Source organism: Corticium candelabrum, chromosome 6 (genome assembly GCF_963422355.1).
Source record: "Corticium candelabrum chromosome 6, ooCorCand1.1, whole genome shotgun sequence".
Lineage (NCBI taxonomy): Eukaryota > Metazoa > Porifera > Homoscleromorpha > Homosclerophorida > Plakinidae > Corticium > Corticium candelabrum.
The window spans coordinates 6,600,307-6,622,617 of record NC_085090.1 but is presented as its reverse complement, the minus strand read 5'-3'; the positions used below and the strand labels follow the sequence as shown (position 1 = coordinate 6,622,617).

General features: G+C 43.5%; 4 protein-coding genes across 6 annotated transcripts in view; all 4 read right to left on the bottom strand.

The window, feature by feature from the left end:
• LOC134180873 (uncharacterized) overlaps nucleotides 1–1,831 on the bottom strand; it is a 9,618-nt gene extending 7,787 nt beyond the window's left edge. The window contains exon 1 of the mRNA XM_062648059.1: nucleotides 1,028–1,831. Within this exon, the coding sequence (XP_062504043.1) occupies nucleotides 1,028–1,831 (804 nt within the window). The remainder of the gene's footprint in view (nucleotides 1–1,027) is intronic.
• Nucleotides 1,832–2,288: 457 nt separating this feature from the next.
• On the bottom strand, nucleotides 2,289–15,516 carry LOC134181402 (uncharacterized). 2 transcript variants are annotated; one of them, XM_062648675.1, is made up of 10 exons: nucleotides 14,727–15,516; nucleotides 14,082–14,400; nucleotides 12,648–13,736; nucleotides 12,409–12,588; nucleotides 12,275–12,343; nucleotides 8,733–8,956; nucleotides 8,560–8,675; nucleotides 8,329–8,488; nucleotides 5,626–5,762; nucleotides 2,289–3,279 (listed from the first exon to the last, which is right to left on the bottom strand). In XM_062648675.1, exons 1-10 carry the CDS (start codon nucleotides 15,510–15,512, stop codon nucleotides 2,847–2,849), a joined length of 3,513 nt encoding a protein of 1,170 aa, XP_062504659.1. In that variant the 5' UTR covers nucleotides 15,513–15,516; the 3' UTR covers nucleotides 2,289–2,846. The 2 variants fall into 2 exon arrangements, with proteins under 2 accessions (XP_062504659.1, XP_062504658.1); XM_062648674.1 differs by having other exon boundaries at nucleotides 12,648–14,400.
• Nucleotides 15,517–17,113: 1,597 nt separating this feature from the next.
• LOC134181312 (tyrosine-protein kinase receptor TYRO3-like) lies at nucleotides 17,114–18,362 on the bottom strand. Its single transcript, XM_062648564.1, has 6 exons — nucleotides 18,295–18,362; nucleotides 18,166–18,234; nucleotides 17,882–18,105; nucleotides 17,708–17,823; nucleotides 17,483–17,642; nucleotides 17,114–17,320 (listed from the first exon to the last, which is right to left on the bottom strand). Exons 3-6 carry the CDS (start codon nucleotides 18,053–18,055, stop codon nucleotides 17,207–17,209), a joined length of 564 nt encoding a protein of 187 aa, XP_062504548.1. The 5' UTR covers nucleotides 18,056–18,105; nucleotides 18,166–18,234; nucleotides 18,295–18,362; the 3' UTR covers nucleotides 17,114–17,206.
• Nucleotides 18,353–22,311, bottom strand: LOC134181311 (tyrosine-protein kinase receptor TYRO3-like). 2 transcript variants are annotated; one of them, XM_062648563.1, is made up of 6 exons: nucleotides 22,119–22,311; nucleotides 21,945–22,060; nucleotides 21,715–21,874; nucleotides 21,423–21,559; nucleotides 20,659–21,104; nucleotides 18,353–18,395 (listed from the first exon to the last, which is right to left on the bottom strand). In XM_062648563.1, the coding sequence occupies exons 1-5, from the start codon at nucleotides 22,290–22,292 to the stop codon at nucleotides 20,693–20,695; spliced, it is 999 nt and encodes a 332-aa protein (XP_062504547.1). In that variant the 5' UTR covers nucleotides 22,293–22,311; the 3' UTR covers nucleotides 18,353–18,395; nucleotides 20,659–20,692. The 2 variants fall into 2 exon arrangements, with proteins under 2 accessions (XP_062504547.1, XP_062504546.1); XM_062648562.1 differs by lacking the exon at nucleotides 18,353–18,395 and having other exon boundaries at nucleotides 20,498–21,104.

Genomic DNA, 22,311 nt, shown 5'->3' with positions numbered 1-22,311 from the left:
CAGCTATGGTAATGCCTGCAATCTACATAGAATTGGCTTAGTCTCGAGTAGCCAGACCCTTACCCCGCCCTCATGCCACTATGCAAGACTGAGAATTGGCTAGTCATTGACTACACAGGAACATGTACCCTACTGGGCTCACCTCTCAGATGGGGTAAAGACCCCACTTGCCCATCATGGGGAGGGGCATAACCACACATAATATGTATTTGGCACAGTAGCCAAAGGCATAAGCACTAATGGCAAACTACATAGTCACAACAGAACATACACACAAGAAAACTAAGAAAATATTACCAATAATTACAATTAGCCATTGGTACAACCAACTCTTGTACTCTCTGAATGACATAGACACGTGTTTCTCCTGCCTGGTATAACAATTAGGTTTCAAATATGGTTTTGCTCTTGGGCTTCTTGTTGAAAGAGAAAGTTTGAGCCAACATCATTAGCAGAATGACACACTCTCTAACGAACGATAGTTGCTGTCTAGTTTAGAAGCAAGTCTTCTGTTTCTTTGAAAGTTGGGCCCTAGACATCAGTCAGAGAACTTCCGGTCCCTACACCTAGGTCTGTACCCTCTTCTCCATGGACACAATGTACAAACAGCATTTGTGAGACATATAACCCAATGCAGCGTTGTCTTACCAACTCCAAGCAAGATGTAACACACAAAAGTTTATGCATGGTAATCAACTCATTACGAAGAGTAACCTATGTCAGTTTCACAGGAAACACCTGTTCAGCAACCTGTTCAGCAACCAACACATTTACTAGGTTAGTCAACATCACACAGTCCCTAGAATTTACTACTGAACAGAAGGTGCAGGAGACTTTGATAGATACAGTAAACGCCTATGGTCGCACCCATCACAATCGTCATACAAATAATGTGTTTAATCACTCTATCTGCTAGCTATCTGCAATCTATTACAAACAAACAATAAAAGAAAGTTTAGGTAACCATTTTGTTACATACAACGGCGACTCGTCCCCCACCGCCTATTTACCTACCCAATTCACTCACCTGGAAATGGCAGGCGATGCCCTTCCTATCCAGTTCCTCCTTGAACGCTCGCAACGCCGCCGTCCCGCAGGCGTCTCCGCTCCCGACGACGGTCACATCCCACCACGACTCGTGCTCGACGAAATCGACAGCCGCAAGCGCCTGTAGCTCGCAACTCGGCTGCATCATCATCACCCACGCGGATCCATTCCCGGAAGCAAACTGGCGCATCGCGCGCGAGTAGGAAAACGGAACGTCGAGGAGAGAGAAAATCAGCCGACCCGTTGAGCCATTTGTCGCACCGAGACGCGTGAAAATCGACAAAACCTCATTCTCGCTCAACGACGGGCTCCTATCCGCGTAATACGGACCAACAACGGCAGCCAACGTGTTGTCAAGTGGCTCTAGTGTGTCTATACAGTCGCTTCCAATATGATTTCCACACGAATCCCTCATGTCGTACCCGAAATTCGACCCTTCGAAGCCCATCGCGTCGTTCAGCAGCTCCGTGGCGAGTATCAAAGCTTCCGACTGCTCGACAGCGTAGAGCTGCATGGCAATTGTAGAAGAAATGGCTGCAGACGCGTCTGCCTCGGCACACAGAGCGCATGACTGAGCTGGCGGTCTGGCCGCTTGGTTGACTCGCCAGCGAGAGACGGAAAAGACGCCGGCGAGCGTGTAAGTTGAGTTGTCCGTCATTCGAATGCCGTTGCGAACGCCGGGACAATTTGGTGGCTCTGCAGGACAGACGGGGACGTCGCAGCGCGTCGTGGGGAACGTAGACAGCAACGAGAGAGCAAATAGAATGACATGCGGCTTGTCCATGTTGTCGTACTGTCTAAACAATGTAGCTGTTGTAATTAGTGTAGCTGTGTAGTAGGCGGCCTGCTGGTGACGTCATTTGTAGTGAATGGGGTCATGGTAAGGCTTGCGTTGCGGGTTACCGACCGCATCTGCCATTCACCGCCCGCATCTGTCCTTCACTGTCCACACTGTTTTTCTTCGCGAAGTTTAGAGATTCAGTTGACAGGGTTGCGTTTATCCGGGACTCTAGAGGGTTGCAGTTCTCAAGTCACAGTGATATCTCGAGCTATCTACGGCATAATTTGGATCCCATAATTTCCTTGGGCAAGAAACTTACACACAATTGCCTCACTTTACTCAGGAATATAAGTGAGTACCTGATCTTTGACTGGGGGTGGCAAAGACTCCTACTGCGACTAAGTACATCAGACACTGGGCTCCGGGTGGGACTTCAGGTGCCCATACTACAGTTGGCGTCGCAGTTGGGGTACCTGGCAGGCTCTAGTAGATTGCTTGGCACGGTCTATAGCTCACAGGAACCCAGCCATCTGCATGGCTGGAGGCGTGACTGTGCCTCGCAGAGTGGATTGCAGTCCTGGATGCACTGTATCACCATGGCAGCGCATCTCGTTTACAATTTTTCAATGTTTATGTTTTATTTTTATTTTTCTATTTTCAAGTTTCAACTTTTGATTCTATTTGGTTGGCCATCGCTGAGTCCAGTCAATTCATGGAACAGCCAATGCACCCCAGAGCCCTATCCATACGACTCTGACCATACCAGGACTCCTTCACCCATTCCCTTTCCCTCCACGTGTCTTACCACGTGTCCCATGCCTGTACCCATCACTGCCAATCTCGGTACCCCGACAAGCAACACAAACTGCCAATGTTGATGGCAATAGACATCTTTACATCTTAGAGTCTCTACAAGCCAATGTTTGTACCCAAAACTCAACCAATAAAACAAATATTTATAACCTCCATTTTGTTATGTCCACCAATTACACAAGTCACTGTGCATCTTCTCCCGCCGTCACACCGTTTCTATGACAACTTTCCTTTTGGTCTCCTTCGACGTAGTGCGACGTTTCATTTGAGACGAGACCATCCTGGCAAAGCTGCCAAACGACTGAACAAACGTTGCACCTCTATTCGAGCTTACAGACTGTTTTGATTGAGAAGTATTTGATTTTGAGTGAGAAATATCGCGTCTCATCACTGGTTGTGTTTCGGAATTTGTTTGCTCTTTGTGTTGCTCAATGCTGTCTTCGTCGCTGTCGCCTTCTTCGGCAATCGATATCAACTGCCATGTGATGTATGGATCGGAAGGTCGTCTGTTGTCCGACTCGAGTGGGTTGAAGTAGTTCATCATGTCGGTTAGGTACTCTTCAATGTCTGTCACAAGGGACTTGAACGTTGGACGATCATCCGGCTGTGTCTTCCAGCACAGTTGCATGATCTCGTAGCTAAGTAGAGAATTCATTAATTGATTGTGTGTGTGTGTGTGTGTGTGTGTGTGTGTGCGCGCGCACGTGTGCATGCGTGTGACTAAAAACAGTAAGACTAAAACAGAAAGTTCTAAACCCAAAAGGGTCCGTGACCCTTCCGGCCATTTCAATTTTCAATTTTCAAATTTTAATTTTAATTTTTTATTTTTCAATTTTTTGTCAAAAGTTTTCAATCATTTTGCTAAAAAAATTAAATCGGCAAGCAAATTTTTATTTTTCAATTTTGATTTTTGTTTTTCATTTTTCATTTTTCGTTGTTCTATTTTCAAGTTTCTATCTTTGATTATATTTGCTTGAGTTGAATGTCAAAAGAATTGAACTCGGAAAGAACGAAAATGAATGTAGCAAGAATGAAAATTGAACGCAGCAAGAACGAAAAATGAAACAGCCTTGTGCGAATTACGCAACAGGGAGTCTGGTGGAACGCATGCCGTAGTCATAACTCAACGCAGGAGGGAGTCGGTTTTCATTCCAACGCGTGCTGCTGATTGGAAGGGGAGAAGTGAATCTTCGACGACTGCCCTTTAGGGCGATCTCTTGCAATTTCCGCTCGAGGAGGGAATCTCCCTCTCCCCAAAAAATAATCAATCTCAGGTGCGATCAGCCATTGCTGATGAGCACAGTACATATGCATGTTATCTAAATTTATCTATTACCACATAGAATTCTAACAATTGCAACAGTCTAGCTAAATCTAAAACTCAACAAATTTAGTAACTATACTGAAACTCGTTCAAACTCTTCTAGGCTACTCTAGATTAACTACCATTTATACACGCAGTACACAGCAACTAAAAACAAAGATGCCTGGTTTGCTGTTCTACACATGCGCATGTACGTATGTGCCTCCATCACCTCTGGACTTGAATCTTGAGCTTCTGTCCATGCGGATGGCTCTCTTGTCACTGCAGACCTGCCGTAAGCCGAACGATGTCATATGCTGGCCAAGTACCTCAGGTATGCAATACATGACTTACTTGCTTGCTCAGCTTTGTCAAATCGTCCAAGCTACGTATACGGAGAGTCGCGCAGAGTCGTCCTCACTGGACCTTCATGTTGTAGCTAATGCAGAGACAGAGGGCGACGTTGGCCACTTGTAACTTGCCACCGCTCTACGCACTGCTGACACCAAATTGCAAGCCACTGCCGACAGCAGGTTGTGATGTTTGCCGGAGGTCTTGTATAGCGGTGGCATATTTGGCACTGGGAGAAGCTTCGCTGTTGTTTCTGCCAGTCTTCTCATGCGTCTAAGGTAGCAGCCTCGTTCACAGCGACGGTGCGATCATGACGGCGCAGAGTCAACCGAGTATGCATGAGCTATATAGCTATACCCGAGGTACTTGGCCAGCAGCACACGACATCGTCCGGCTTAAGCAGGTCTGCAGTGACAAGAGAGCCATCCGCAAGGACGGAAGCTCAAGATTCAATTCCCGAGGTGATGGAGGCACGTACGCGCGCATGTGTAGAACAGCAAACCAGGCATCTTTGTTTTTAGTTGCCGTGTACTGCGTGTATAAATGGTAGTTAATCTAGAGTAGCCTACAAGAGTTTGAACGAGTTTCAGTATAGTTACTAAATTTGTTGAGTTTTAGATTTAGCTAGACTGTTGCAATTGTTAGAATTCTATGTGGTAATAGATAAATTCATATACCATGCATATGTACTGTGCTCATCGGCAACAGCTGATCACACCTGAGATTGACTATTTTTTGGGGAGAGGGAGATTCCCTTCTTGAGCGGAAATTGCAAGAGATCTCCCTAAGGGGCAGTCGTCGAAGATTTACTCCGCCCCTTCCAATCAGCAGCACGTGTTGGAATGAAAATGACTCCCTCCTGCGTTGAGTTATGACTAGGGCACTTGTTCCACCAGACTCCCTGCTGCGTAATTCGCACAAGGCTGTTTCATTTTTCGTTCTTGCTACGTTCAATTTTCGTTCTTGCTACGTTCGTTTTTCGTTTTTGCTGAGTTCAATTTTTATTCTTGCTGCGTTCATTTTTCATTCTTTCCGCGTTCAATTCTTTTGACATTCAACTTGACCAAATACAATCAAAGAAACTTGAAAATAGAACGAAGAAAAATGAAAAATAAAAAATTGAAAATCAAAAATGAAAAATAAAAATTTGCTTGCCGGATTAATTTTTTCAACAAATAATTGAAAACCTTTGACAAAAAATTGAAAAAATAAAAATAAAAATTGAAATTTGAAAATTGAAAATTAAAATTTGAAAATTAAAATTGAAATGGCCGGAAGGGTCACGGACCCAAAAGTCTATATTGGCATGATCAACCAACTCACAACTTACACTCTATCCGGACACTTGTCGGGCTTCTGTAGTCTCTTCCCTCCTTTCACATACGAAAGAATGTCTTGATTATCAACTCCAGGGTAGGGAACTTGAGCCAACGACATCACCTCCCACAGAGTGACACCAAAGGACCACTACAAATAAACACAAACACAAACTCACTTATTCAAACAAAATCCCATGGAACAACACATGTGAATTCATCCACTAGAGTACAGTCAACCCCTCGATATAACGACAAGCTCAGGACTGACGATTTGTTGTCATTATATTATGGAGTCACTATAGCTATCATGCGTGGGTGTGGCCAGAGTAATGAGAGTGATTTATCTTAGTATGGCATGTATTGTACTCCACATGCTAATGTAAACTTCTACTTGTAGCTAAAGAAAACCACTAGAGTTAGAACCTGCCAGATTCACATGCAGCCACATAAGCGGATGAAGCGCTGCATCAGTTGTCACTTCATGGGTGCACCAGATGCCAAAAGATGTGCATCCAGGGGGTATTAGGGGTGAATGAGTTGTGTGATGGTCCTGGATGTTACTAAATCAAGAAAGATTTTTATCGTCTCCTATGCATCTTTGTAGTCTTTTGTGTATGTCAGTGTCGTTATATCAAGAGGTGAAGAACCATGTAGTTGTTTTGTATGTATGTACTTTTATGTCGTTATATCAAAGGTTGACTGTACTGCAATACTACATGCAACTAGCCCATTCTCTGCACAAGTAGATTAGATTATTAGTTGTTAGTAAATTAATGTATTGTTGTATACACACACACACCACACACACCACACACCACACACCACACACACCACACACACCACACACACCACACACACCACACACACCACACCACACACACCACACACCACACACACCACACACACCACACACACCACACACACCACACACACCACACACACCACACACACCACACACACCACACACACCACACACACCACACACACCACACACACCACACACACCACACACACCACACACACCACACACACCACACACACCACACACACCACACACACCACACACACCACACACACCACACACACCACACACACCACACACACCACACACACCACACACACCACACACACCACACACACCACACACACCACACACACCACACACACCACACACACCACACCACACCACACCACACCACACCACACCACACCACACCACACCACACCACACCACACCACACCACACCACACCACACCACACCACACCACACCACACCCCACCACACCCCACCACACCCCACCACACCCCACCACACCCCACCACACCCCACCACACCCCACCACACCCCACCACACCCCACCACACCCCACCACACCCCACCACACCCCACCACCCCACCACACCCCACACCCCACACCCCACACCCCACACCCCACACCCCACACCCCACACCCCACACCCCACACCCCACACCCCACACCCCACACCCCACACCCCACACCCCACACCCCACACCCCACACCCCACACCCCACACCCCACACCCCACACCCCACACCCCACACCCCACACCCCACACCCCACACCCCACACCCCACACCCCACACCCCACACCCCACACCCCACACCCCACACCCCACACCCCACACCCCACACCCCACACCCCACACCCCACACCCCACACCCCACACCCCACACCCCACACCCCACACCCCACACCCCACACCCCACACCCCACACCCCACACCCCACACCCCACACCCCACACCCCACACCCCACACCCCACACCCCACACCCCACACCCCACACCCCACACCCCACACCCCACACCCCACACCCCACACCCCACACACACACACACACACACACACACACACACACACACACACACACACACACACACACACACACACACACACACACACACACACACACACACACACACACACACACACACACACACACACACACACACACACACACACACACACACACACACACACACACACACACACACACACACACACACACACACACACACACACACACACACACACACACACACACACACACACACACACACACACACACACACACACACACACACACACACACACACACACACACACACACACACACACACACACACACACACACACACACACACACACACACACACACACACACACACACACACACACACACACACACACACACACACACACACACACACACACACACACACACACACACACACACACACACACACACACACACACACACACACACACACACACACACACACACACACACACACACACACACACACACACACACACACACACACACACACACACACACACACACACACACACACACACACACACACACACACACACACACACACACACACACACACACACACACACACACACACACACACACACACACACACACACACACACACACACACACACACACACACACACACACACACACACACACACACACACACACACACACACACACACTCACATGCACATGCATGCACACGCACGCACACGCACACACACATGCACACACACACACACACACACACACACACACAACGGCTTTATAATCATAAATGTATACATATATACTATACTGTGATACCATACGTTGAAGCTGATATGTATTACATGTGTGTGCACTTTGCAGCTTCAACACTCACCACATCCGAGCTTGACGTAAAGATGAGATCAATGAGACACTCCGGAGCCATCCATTTCACCGGCAATTGAGTAAAATGTCGCATTCGATAATAATCGTGTCCTCCCATCATACGAGACAAACCAAAGTCGGCGACTTTGATCTCCAAATCCCAATTGACCCTACAATGCAAACACAAAAGATACATCGGTGACTCTTAGACATGCTAAAATTAGACAGCATTCTATTGTACATGCAATTCCTTGCAGCAAGATCTCGATGAATAATCCCGGCATTTGACAGATACTCCATTCCTCTTGCAATCTGATGGCCAAACTTAAGCAGTTGAACCAGACTGATTGTGTTACCCTGGTGCCAAACATTCGTCATACATAACAAACTCATACACAACACTTTCTCTTATACCTTCTCATTCAAACGTTTTCCTGGTCTGTTTCTTCTCAAATAGGTTTTTAAATCTCCAAGCTCCATGTATGGCAACACGATCAGTGGAACCGATGGTGGAAGAGTGTCGCTGTGTGGCTTTACCCAGCAGATGCCAATCAATTCCATCACGTTTGGATGATGGAAATCCTTCATTTGTAATCCTTCCCGAACAAAGTCGTTCACCTGTTTCGAATTTTCAATGTCTATAAAAATTGAGTAACAATTTACGTGTCAAATAAGTAAAATTGAAAGATCGGCAAAGCAGTCTCCTCCATGCTCAATCCACACACATATCTTAAGTGGTACAACAGGCATGGTCAAGTGAAGTCGCCAAGAGGCTTCAGGCATCGTTTTTATGGCCCCTTCGGCAACTCCCAGATGATCTGGTAAGAGGTAATCCAAAGGTGAAAATAGATGTCTATGGCCAAGCTAGACGCAAATGTACAGTAGGCTGTCACTTCTCCAAACACCAGTGAATAATGTGTCAGTCTATAGGACAACCTGTGCCTCTGACCCATTCTAGCTTTGCACGCATAAAACGGTAATGCGCATGAACATCAGAGCACCCATGTAGTAGCAATGTTGTAACCCCAAGAGCCACAGAACCCAGAAGCAAAGACAAGTCATTGTCTCTATAGAAGAAACATAGAAATTTGCAGCAAAGCTTCAGACGGCTGAAGCTACTCTTGTACCATGAAATTACCAAATCGAGTGTGTGTAACATCGTGAAAACGAAAAAAAACTGCAGACTTCCGCTCTCAGCTGCAGGAAAATTATTACACCAAAACACACTGCATAGTTCAAGAGTCCCAGACCTTTTATGTGGGTGTGGCACGTAGGCGTCAGTTATCCGGACTATTCAGAGTTATGAACGGGTCAGAGAACGGAAGTGTTCGGATAAGTGGCATCCTACTGTAATAGCACGTTACTGTCATCTTGAATAGAGAGATTCATGTTCATATTCCGTTGTGAGAGCTAGAGCATCAAGAGTACACGTACTGTGTATCTGCCTAGAGCTGGCAGGTACACCAATGCCGCAATATACTGTACTCCAGTCATTTATACAGACCTAGAGTCAGACATCAAGCGTGTCACCTGACTACTAGCCGGTGCAAGAATCTGATTCGTTTGTTAGAAGCGCCAGCTTTCGCTCGAGCAGTCGTATCAATGTTGAACAAACATCAGACCGGGCAGCCTCAAATGAGGACTTTGTAGACGCCTCGACGACAACGTGGACGTGCATCTTATCGAGCACCTTTTCAGATTGTTGTGACTAACCACCAGCAAAATTAAGTAATAATTAATTAATTAATCAATAGTTAACTAATAATCAATTAATTGCTTAATTACTACTTGCAGTCAGTGAGTGCAGATTATGAGTGGCCCCTGGCAAGTGACATCCTCACCAAACTTTGGGACCTTGGAAGTGACTGTAATAGCTGGGGGATCACACGTTTACACACGTTTGTGAAGAGTACACACAAACGTTAGTGTAAAACAAACAGTTTCTGATATTGTTACCACAATCTTTGCCTGAAAACAAATCACTATAAAAATTTTATACAAATATCTATAGCCCACATTGTCACATGACTGCCGAGCATAAAGTTGCACATAATTTCAAGATGACAAGTCACAACCACAAGAGCAATGGATCACATTGAGGTTACCCCATGGGCCATATCCACAACTCTACCATTGAAATCAACAACTACTATGTTTGGGTTGTGGTATTGATTGCATCATGGGAACCCGCCTCGTTGACAAGGCCACTTGACAAGCGTATTAACCAGCAGAACGTTCGAACAGTGCACATGCACTCACATACTACACAAAATTCATTTTCTCCTAGATGTATAGAGGTGTCCTAAACACACAAGCCGTCATTCCAGTCATATTGTCAATGGCTGTTGACAAGACGACTGGCATGTATTCATGCTGCTGACCATGTAGCCATGCCAGCTCCCTCCAGACAGCGTTTATGGTTTGTTGTATGGCATAATAAATCGTGCCTGCCACCACAGCACCATTAGTCGTTTGTCGTCAAGCTGTTTTGCTGTAAGCAACCCATTGAAGATATGTTTGGCAAGAATGTCAGGAGCTGCAACATCGCAGAACTAAAGCAGTGGCTGGCCAAGCACAGAATGATAAAAAATGACCAATGTTTACGTCTTAGCAGAACCAAGAAAAAACACATATTTGGTCCCACCGCAACCCAAAAATAAATGTTGCTGATTTAAATGGTAGAGTTGCGGATATGGCCCATTCGTACACATCAGGGTTGTCCCCAGCATACCAAGGCACGGTGCTCCGCCATGCCTTGGCTTCCACTTGGTACTGGCCCACCATGCTTTACTGCATGAGTAGGCAGTGATTAGCTATGAAGACAATGGAATTGTGTTTGTATTTTAAAAAGTGGTAAGGTGTTTTGAGACTAACAAGTAGTTCCTGGGATGCTTGGTTTGAAGATAAGACCAATTAGGACTAAGATTGCCATATGGTATAAACTTAATTGTAATACAAGTACACAAAGATCAACAGTGGTTGTCAGCACCGCCCACTATTTTGGTCAGTATTTATGGTAACAAACAAGATATCTGGCCTTCCTATTATATCCTACAGTATGTAGTACTAGTAGGTTCTTGAGATCTAAAAATTTTTAATGGGATATCTAATATATAAAGCTCAAATTGTCGTGTGTGTGTGTGTGTGTGTGTGTGTGTGTGTGTGTGTGTGTGTGTGTGTGTGTGTGTGTGTGTGTTCGCATTTGGCGGCTACGTCTTTTGTCGGTTCGCAACCGAAATTGGCACGCACACTCGGCACGCACAGGGGAAGGTTTGCGTATAAAAAATTAAGAATTATGCACCAGGTCCCCTCTCGTGGGGTCGACCCCAGCGTAAAATTTCTCGATGACGCAAACACTACACATTCCAGTTCATTCGAACACATGCCCACACCAGTCCTGTGTAGACTGTATGCATTGTCGTCCTTTGCAAAGCTTCGAGCAATCGAATATCTCTTGCCGACGAAACTTACTCTTCTAGCACTTTCGTTTCTCTCCAAATTCTGATTACATTTGCACCAAATCCAACCTACACGTTTTCAGCAGCAAGCGTTACACGGAGAGTGTGTCAATTTGTATCGAAACAAGCACAAAGAGCAAGATTCGAATTCATTCAGCACATCCGGGACCTCGCAACAAAGATTGCACGTGACGTGTCCACAGACCTATCTTTACACTACAGTATCTTGCCGGTACGAAGGACGGGCCATGTATACTAGTAAGGCTTAATATAACATTTCATGACAACAGTTTGTAGCATCTCAGTTTAAGCCAACCTGCATCAGTGCTTTAGAGGGGAGGCACCATAAAAATTGGAATGGGTGTGACCAAAATTTAGGGTGGGCGTAGTTATAACAATTTCTCACGTGCGTTACAAAAATCTTGGGGACACCCCTGCACGTCCACCATAAATGCCCTTACAGACAACTCAAATTTTTTCATTCAAAATTAGTCTGACCTTGAACAGACTTGACAGCTACAGTTCGGTCACCGTCCAGAACGCTCTTATACACCTTACCAAAATTACCTACATAACAACATCACACGGATCACCATCATTTGATCTGACTAAATTTGATGTATCGATCTCACCACTTCCTACACTTTCTGTAATTTCAATTCGTTTCGGCTCGATGATAACGTCTGCTATTGCTGTCGTTACGTCATCTGCTAATAGAAAAATGTAATCCGGTCTGGTGGACAGTTCTGGAAATCCGACAAAGACGTGGTAGTGAGCATCAACTCGATGGACGGGTTTAGGGACAACATTCACTGCAGTAATGACAATGATTACTAATCGTTACTAATGAAGAAACGTGAATGTCACATACGTTTTATGTCATCTGATTGTGAGTAAAAGACATCGACATCTTGGGAGTCATTTGAGTCAGACAGTAATAAGATGGCAATGATTACCATACAAATAATAGCCGGAAAAATAGCCAACACTGTCAAGATGCGCCCCATCACTACACACGACGACACGGATTCAATCCATAGCAACACGTTCACCAACAATGTGTAAGTGATTGTCAATAAAACGGCAAACAATCCACTTATGAGTTTGAATGCTCCATTGCTTTGATAGTATTCTCCTCGTTCTGAGCAAAAATTATAGTTCAAGAGCAGACTACACAGAATCAGTAGAACATTGCCGTATAGATACGACACAGACGATAATACTTTTCCTCGTTCATTATAACAATGTGTAACAGGATCATCATCATCATGGTCAGTTCCACCTCCTACAAGATGAGCCTGAATGGAGACGGCAAGTAGAATCACTGTGACCAACAAAAAGCCACCAACTTTGACAAGCAATCTCAGTAAACGACTCGTAACGAGAGGGACAACTAAAGCAATCAGTAGGACAGTGAAACAGACATTGTTTGTTAGAGTTACAAGAAAATCATTTAGACGATCATCACAGTCACCCACTTTGTCTCCAAAAATCGTCACCAAGCTGACAATAATAGACAGTAGAGCCACACAACCCATGATCACCACTCCTGGTGACTTGATGGCTACACCGACTTCAATCTTGTTTCGTTTCTTCAGCACAACGAGAAGAACAAAAATAGATAGCAAAACTGCAATGATAACCACGAGTGCTGTCATACTATTCAAGTCTATTGACGTACAAGAAGATATTGATACACACGATGTCTCCAAATCGTTTGGAAGATCCGATGACTTCAACTTCAGTAGTCTAGTATGTTGACTGCTTGTCCGATTGAGTCTGATGCTCCATGTTCCGTACACATTGCCAGTAAACAGTTCGTCACTCCTGCGTAATTCCATGATCTCGTATGTCCATTCCATAGGCTGCACCCACTCAAACGACCTTCCATTGCTGGCAGGGATACCAAACAACCATCGATTACCCGTCCACTCGTTCTCCACCTTAAGAACATTTCCCTCTAAAAATCCAAATAAACCATCTTCAGACAAATTGGATGAATTGTTGTCTGTTTGATTGTGGTAGTCATAGATATACTTTGCTACAATAGCTGCTGCATCTAAAATAAGTACAGATTTGTAATTCCTCGGTATGGGTACATCACTCACATCAAAGGGACTGTCATCCGTGCATTGTGTTCCACTGGAGCCATCAAGAGAGCACATATCAACATTTTCCAAATATCTCTGTATAAACTTATTATTCTCAAAACGACGAGAATGTAAATGAATAGATGACATGTGCTCTTGAAATCTCCTTATCCCATTTATATTATTTCTAAGAGCATAAAATTTGTCGATCTCACCAATTACGGTAAGCTGAGTCAATTCCTTTACAAAGCGAGTTGTATGTCGAGGATCGCCCCAAACAGAACCCAAAAAAATCGAGTACGTGAGTGATGGTAGATCCGTAGAGGCGAGTAACTCAGACTTGAATTTCTTAAGCAAGTTTTCTGCGAGTGTCAGTGAAGAGAAAATGACAACGTGCTTCCTCGTAGACAAAAGTCCAACCACCTCCACTTCAGACGGCTCAATCTCTAGGTAATTGGGCATGAGACTCTGGATTAGCACTGTTCTTGCAACTTCATTTGTGGACTCTACCGGTTTTTCTTGAACATACATCACCTGCATTGAAACAACAATAATTATATGTATTTGAAAATTATATACAGAAAAGAATATAGTCTCCCCCCTGTTCTCTTTGTTGACCTTGAAGCCTGCTATATGTTAATCGGTTGCAACTGCCTTGGTAGCCTCATGCCTACATGCCTCATGCCTACATGCCTCATGCCTACTAGAAATTACTCCACTGTGTAAATTTACACTAATCAGTAAGTATTTTAGCCTCTTTCACAGTCCCCCTTAACGCGCAGGCTAGAGGCTACCCTCTAGCCTGAACTGTGAAAGAGCCTTGACAATCGACTGTGCATGCGGACGAAACGCACACTTACCTCGAAATGACAAGCGATGCCCTTCCGGTCGAGTTCCTCCTTGAACGCGCGTAACGACGCTGTTCCGCACGCGTCTCCACTCCCGATGACCGTCACATCCAACCACCTCTGTCGCGCGACGAAATCGACGGCTGCGAGCGCCTGCAGCTCGCAGCTCGGCTGCAGCATGATCACTTGCGCGGACCCATTCCCAGATGCGAACCGGCGCATCTCGCTCGAATAGGAAAACGGAACGTCGAGGAGAGAGAAAATCAGTCGATTCGCCGAGCCGTTTTTCACATCGAGACGAGAGAAAATCGACAAAACTTCACTGTCGTCTAACGAGACGGTCGGCCCTGCATAGTAAGGACCAACAATTGCAGCCAACGTGTTGGCAAGTGGGTCGATTGTGTTGATGCAGTCGCTTCCAATATGATTTCCACACGAATCCCTAATGTCGTACCCGAACTTAGACCCGTTGATGTGCGTCATAGAGTTGACGAGGTCCGTGGCGAGTAGCAAAGCTTCCGATTGCTCGACAGCGAAAAGCTGAGAGGGTGAGGTGTTGCCTTCAGATGCGGCGGCACAGAGCGAGCACTGCTGTGGGTTCTTTCCAACTTGCCAGACAGAGACGGAGAAGACGCCGGCGAGCGTGTGAGTTGCAGTTGCGTTAACAGGTGTCATTCGAATGCCGTTGCGAACGCCGGGACAATTCGGTGGCTGCGCAGGACAGACGGAGACATCGCCGCTCGTTGAGAGATAGGCAGAGTGCAACATGAGAGCAAACAGAACAACATGATTGTCCATGTTAGCAACCGTATGAAAATATGAGGTACAGAGTAGGTGACCGTATGAGCGGATCATTATCGTGTGGTGACGTCAGTAAATTCGCAGCCGGTGGTGGTTGCGTCTTTCGCTCAGTATACGACTACAGTATTCTGTTTTTATTGTCAAGTCCTGCCATTGTATGGCATCTGTTGGGCTGAGTTTATACTCACTGTTGTGGCGACAGTCACACTATCTATGGCTCCCTTTGCTTTCGGTGGTTCTTCCGCGCGAGGATGGCATCGGGCCAGAGCCATATAGAGATATATACGGCTCTGAACAGGGCTGTATCACGTGAATTCCCACGGATACATCAAGTCCCGCCGAAGACGGTAAACAAGAATAGAAATCTGCAGTCGATGGTGTGTTCTATTTGTGTATGATAAGCAAATTTTTACCTAAACAAATTATAGGAAACTAAAGGCCTGTCCACACTAGACCAGGACAGCGAGCGTCCACACTGCACTTTGAAAACGATACCTCCGCCTCATTTCGCTATCACGTGACTGATGACCGATGTGTATGTGTGGTTTCTTTCCTTGTAGAAAGCGTTGATACAGCGACGTAAGGTGAGCGAGAACAAAGACGAGTAAGGAGTGCTAGATGTTCCGACTACACGCGTAGCGTACGTGAAGGTAACGCCCACTATTTCTAATTGAATTCAACCGATCGCGATCGGATCGGGATCCAGTTGCCAGTGTGGACAGGCCTTAAAAAATAGTTAACGACTCTACTCCTTCCCAATGTCATACATAGAAATGAATTTTTGGCGAGCGAAGCGAGCCTCTCTCTTGTCATGTCAATTGAGCTCGAGATATATTATATTTATATATTTATATATTTATATATTTATATATTTATATATTTATATATTTATATATTTATATATTTATATATTTATATATTTATATATTTATATATTTATATATTTACATATTTATATATTTATATATTTATATATTTATATATTTATATATTTATATATTTATATATTTATATATTTATATATTTATATATTTATATATTTATATATTTATATATTTATATATTTATATATATATATATGTATTTATATATTTATATATATATATGTATTTATGTATTTATATATTTATATATTTATATATTTATATATTTATATATTTATATATTTATATATTTATATAGTTATGTATTTACATATTTACATATTTATATATTTATATATTTATATATTTATATATTTATGTATTTATATATTTATATATTTATATATTTATATATTTACATATTTATATATTTATATATTTATATATTTATATATTTATGTATGTGTGTGTGTGTGTGTGTGTGTGTGTGTGTGTGTGTGTGTGTGTGTGTGTGTGTGTGTGTGTGTGTGTGTGTGTGTCTGTGTGTGTCTGTCTGTGTGTGTCTGTCTGTGTGTGTGTGTGTGTGTGTGTGTGTGTGTGTGTGTGTGTGTGTGTGTGTGTCTGTGTGTCTGTGTGTGTGTGTGTCTGTGTGTGTGTGTCTGTGTGTGTGTGTGTGTGTGTGTGTGTGTGTGTGTGTGTGTGTGTGTGTGTGTGTGTGTGTGTGTGTTGCTTGAAACACGCACAAGCAGAACAATAGCACACGTCTACAGAATCAAGTTCACATTTGCTTCACAACTTACACTCTATCCGGACACTTGCTGGGCTTTTTCAGTCTCTTCCCTTCCCTCGTTGCACATACGAAAGAATGTCTTGATTATCAACTCCCGGATAGGGAACTTGACCCAACGACATCACCTCCCATAAAGTTACACCAAATGACCACTAAACATAAACACAAAAATCAACAAAAAAAATACAAAGCTGCACCCCTGAATAGTACAGTACAACATCAAGTCTACTAAAACAAATACATGCAGAGGATCGTGCATAACAGTTGTATGTCTAAATGACAAAATACAGACAATGTATGACAGTCACACTTACAACATCGGAACTTGTAGTGAAAATCAGATCAATTAGACATTCTGGAGCCATCCATTTCACTGGTAAAGAACTAAAATGTCGCATTCGGTAATAATCCTTTCCTTCCATCATACGAGACAAACCAAAGTCGGCAACTTTGATCTCCAAATCCCAATTGATCCTACAATACAAACACAAGAGATACATTACTGAGACACATGAAAATCAAACATCATCGTATTGTACATGCAATTCCTTGCAGCAAGATCCCGATGAATAATCCCAGTGTTTGACAGATACTCCATTCCTCTTGCAATCTGATGGCCAAACTTGAGCAGTTGAACCAGACTGATTGTGTTACCCTGATGACAAACACTCATTCCTATACAACAAACTCATACACAACACTTTCTCTTATACCTTCTCATTCAAACGTTTTTCTGGTCTGTTTTTTCTCAAATAGGTTTTTAAATCCCTGAGCTCCATGTATGGCAACACAATCAGTGGAACGGACAGTGGAAGAGCATCACTGTGCGGCTTCACCCAGCAGATGCCGATCAATTCCATCACATTCGGATGATGGAAATCCTTCATTTGTAATCCTTCCCGAACGAAGTCGTTCACCTGCTTCGAATTTTCAATGTCTACAAAGATGAGTCACACCCTCTCAACCTGTAAACATTCAAACTTCACACAAGTCAGACCTTGAATGGACTTGACGGCTACGATTTGGTCGCCATCCAGAACGCCCTTGTAAACCTTACCAAAATTACCTGCACAACAACATTACACGTATCGCCATAATTTGACCAAACTTGATACATTGATCTCACCACTTCCTACACTTTCTGTAATTTGAATTCGTTTTGGGTCGATGATAACGTCTGCTATTGCTGTCGTTAATCAAAATGCTTATCCATCTTGACAAGTATAACTATAGAGGAATGAGGAAGTACTATCTATAGTGCAGAGCTAAGTACTAGTATGGCTCTGAATCTGCTAAAGTGTAGACTCACCGCTGCTAGCTAATGGTCTAGGCAGCTTGAATGTAATTGTCAGAGCCAATGATCATGAAGACTGAGAAGGTAACTAACTGGACACAGGATGGCGAGATACATTGTAAAACGTATTGCAATGGATTTTCTTACTCGTAACAGCAGTATACACGTTTTCTCGACATTGCCAACCATCTTCCACGCCGCTTTTGGTCCAGGACTAGGTGCTATTTATTTGAAACTGTGATTGTGTCTTAGCTAGTGTACTTGAACTATAAGTTCCGCACTGGTCTGACGCCATTCAAGCACGTTTTGCCTGTATTCAATAGTTATACTGATCCCTGCGTTTTCTGTGGTATATATCAGACACTGCCTACTAATGTACCGTATTTATGTATGTAGAATATATGTATTCAGGTCGTCACCAATAGGGTAGACTCACCATCATCATGTATGTGTACTAGGTATGTATACTATACATGTATAGTATATAGTATACTTGTTCCCGCACCAATACGGTACAGTGCCCATAGGCAGTGAAGAAAAGAAGGTAGACTATCCTTCACATCACTAGCTGTACTTCAATGTACACAAAGAGAATGCAACTAGTATACACCCCTGGATTTCAGTATCTAGACATGACATACAAGCAAGGATACAAAAAATATCTCGTTTGTGCTATGCAAGAACCGATGAAGGGACATCATTTGTTCTAAGTATGGCAGATAGATTCCTTGTTGAGGTATGTTCTACAGATGACTGCCATATGCTAAGACAGGAAAAAGTTACATTGTCTATCCAGGATTGTCCTCCCAAATTTCTAATGCGTGTACCCGAACAGCCAAACAGCGATTTTCTGCATTTCTGCAAATACCAGAAAGCAGAGTCACAAAATGGTCTAAAATCAGACACTTTATATATCTGTGTTGACCAGGAAGTCGGAATGCAGACTTACAGACATACAGAAAAGCGGATTTGCAGCATGGTGCTCACTCCACAGATGTTGTTCACACTTCATGGTTGAACAACTCTGCTGGCTGTTTGGATATGGTGGAGAGCCGTTTTGCAGATTGAACATCCTCGTCAACACAGATTTGCAAATGTGTTTGATTGTAGAGCAGATTTCTGTGATTCTGAGAGTCTGTCATTGGAAAAATGCACAAATGGGGTTTAGTCATTTGGGTATACGCATTCCTACTAAATCCGGTCACAAGTGTGCAAACATCAGCCCAAACTTCCAGAGTCTACACACACACAAACACACACACACACACACACACACACACACACACACACACACACACACACACACACACACACACACACAAATTTGTGATTGCAGCCAAACTCTGGCTGGGAATTCCTATCTTTCCAGATTTTCTCAAGGCTATACGTTGTATGTGTGGACATACAATTGATTCATTTGGAGATCATCTCCTTGGGTGTGGTCACGGTTCTCTACGATCCAGACGTCCTAATGCTTTTCGAGACATCATCTCATGTTACTTGTTGATGATGCTGGTCACGCCTTGAGGAGCATTGCAGTAGCACTTCTTTCAATCGTCCTGGGGATATCTATCATCCCAATTTCACAAACGGCAAGCCTGCTTTTTTATGTTTCCATTTGGAATACCATGCAGCCTTCGTACATTGTACCATCTTCAACTTTGGCTGGAGCTGCTGCATTTGCTGGAGAGAAAGAAAATGATCGATGCTCATCACCAGGCGGACGTGGAAGCTGCAGGCGGATGTTTCTACCCTTTGATAGTTGAAATGTTTGATTTTTGGACACTTGCTAGTTTAGCTACACTACGAATATTTGCCTCTGAAATGATGACAAACACTAGACTTTCATTTAGTCAAGCGTTTAGTAATTTGTTAGAACAATTATTTGTTCATCTTTGGCAGTTTAATGTTAGAATATTAAATGATAGATTAGATTTAGCAATGGATGTAGAGCGGTGGGATTTACCCACTGTATAATATATGTATATATATATATATATATATATATATATATATATATATATATTCACCTCGCATCACAAGATACAGACACAAAAATGCATTTAATGCGTAGTTCTACATGAACTAACACACAAATCGAAATCGGTATACAACTTACTTTACTGTATACCTCATCAATACCATAGTTATGATAATCAAAAAGTTACTAATAAAATATTTAATCATCACAATGACCTGCTATCTCCCGCTGTCAAGTTGATGTCGTGTGTCAAACTTTCTTGTTCAACATGCTGCTGCGTTTCATTCGCAACGAGACACTCCTGCCAAAGTTGACAAACCGTTGAATTACGCTGCTCCTATCCAACCTCGGTAAAGAATGTTGTTTTTGTTCGAAAAGATTAGCCTGATGCTTGGAAGTCTGTTGTCTTATCATGACTGATTGTTCAGCTGTCGCTGCTTGTTCGAGTTGGTCAGTGCTGCTTGCATCGTCATCCTCCTCCTCAACTATAGACATCAAGTTCCATGTGATGTATGGATCGGAAGGGCGTCGACCATTAGAATCCAGTGGGTTGAAGTAGTTCATCATTTCGGCCAGGTACTCTTCCATGTCTTTCACAATGGCTTTGAATGTCGGCCGACTGTCTGGTTGTGTCTGCCAGCACTGATGCATGATCTCATAACTAGATAAAAAGGATTATGGTGTGTTAGTCGACAAGGCAAGATATTTGTATGCAATAAAAACAAAAGAATGGCTGGTTGGCTTGCTTAATGTGCTGTTGTGTAGTATATACAAATGTTTATCGCTTGCTTTTCTCTCTGTTTAGACTTGTATGTAGTAGTGTGCGTGCGTGCACGTGTGTGTGTGTGTGTGTGTGTGTGTGTGTGTGTGTGTGTGTGTGTGTGTGTGTGTGTGTGTGTGTGTGTGTGTGTGTGTGTGAGCAAAAACATGACACGAGTACGGTATACTACATCAAGTTCGAGTTTGCTCCACAACTTACACTCTATCCGGGCATTTGTCGGGCTTCTTCAATCTCCTCTCTCGCTTCAAGTATGAAAGAATGTCTTGATTATCGACTCCAGGGTAGGGAACTTGAGCCAACGACATCACCTCCCATAAAGTTACACCAAACGACCACTAAACACAAACACAAAAATCAACAAAAAACATACAAAAGCTGCACCCCTGAATAGTACAACATCAAGTTTACAAAAGGAAATGCATGATGATCATGCTTACCAGTTGTATGTTTAAACTACAAAATACAGACAAAGTATGACACTCACACTTACCACATCAGAGCTCGAAGTGAAGATCAGATCAATTAGACATTCTGGAGCCATCCATTTCACTGGTAAACAACTAAAATGTCCCATTCGATAATAATCCTTTCCTTCCATCATACGAGACAAACCAAAGTCGGCAACTTTGATCTCCAAATCCCAATTGACCCTATAAATACAGATACAAGAGATACATTATTGAGAGATAATAAAAAAGATTAGACAGCATCGTATCGTACATGCAGTTTCTTGCAGCAAGATCTCGATGAATAATCCCGGCGTTTGACAGATACTCCATTCCTCTTGCAATCTGATAGCCAAACTTGAGCAGTTGAACCAGACTGATTGTATTACCCTGATGACAAACATTCGTCATACACAACAAACTCATACATAACACTTTTTCTTTATGCCTTCTCATTCAAACGTTTTCCTGGTCTGTTTCTTCTCAAATACGTCTTTAAATCTCCGAGCTCCATGTATGGCAACACAATCAGTGGAGAAGACGGTGGAAGAGCATCACTGTGTGGCTTTACCCAGCAAATGCCAATCAATTCCATCACATTCAGATGATGGAAATCCTTCATTTGTAATCCTTTCCGAACA

Excerpts from the sequence above, each read along its gene's own strand:
- LOC134181312 (XM_062648564.1), bottom strand. The coding sequence starts at position 18,055 with ATGAAGGATTTCCATCATCCGAATGTGATGGAATTGATCGGCATCTGC. Across the intron at positions 17,643-17,707 it reads CTTGCTGCAAGGAATTGCAT|GATCAATTGGGATTTGGAGA; the intron begins GTACAATACGAT and ends TTTGTATTGTAG. Across the intron at positions 17,321-17,482 it reads TCACTACAAGTTCCGATGTT|TGGTCATTTGGTGTAACTTT; the intron begins GTAAGTGTGACT and ends GTTTATGTTTAG.
- LOC134181402 (XM_062648674.1), bottom strand. The coding sequence starts at position 15,512 with ATGGACAATCATGTTGTTCTGTTTGCTCTCATGTTGCACTCTGCCTAT. Across the intron at positions 8,957-12,274 it reads AGCTGTCAAGTCTGTTCAAG|ACATTGAAAATTCGAAACAG; the intron begins GTCAGACTAATT and ends CAATTTTTATAG. Across the intron at positions 8,676-8,732 it reads GAAAACGTTTGAATGAGAAG|GGTAACACAATCAGTCTGGT; the intron begins GTATAAGAGAAA and ends GTTTGGCACCAG.
- LOC134181311 (XM_062648563.1), bottom strand. The coding sequence starts at position 22,292 with ATGAAGGATTTCCATCATCTGAATGTGATGGAATTGATTGGCATTTGC. Across the intron at positions 21,875-21,944 it reads CTTGCTGCAAGAAACTGCAT|GGTCAATTGGGATTTGGAGA; the intron begins GTACGATACGAT and ends CTGTATTTATAG. Across the intron at positions 21,560-21,714 it reads TCACTTCGAGCTCTGATGTG|TGGTCGTTTGGTGTAACTTT; the intron begins GTAAGTGTGAGT and ends GTTTGTGTTTAG.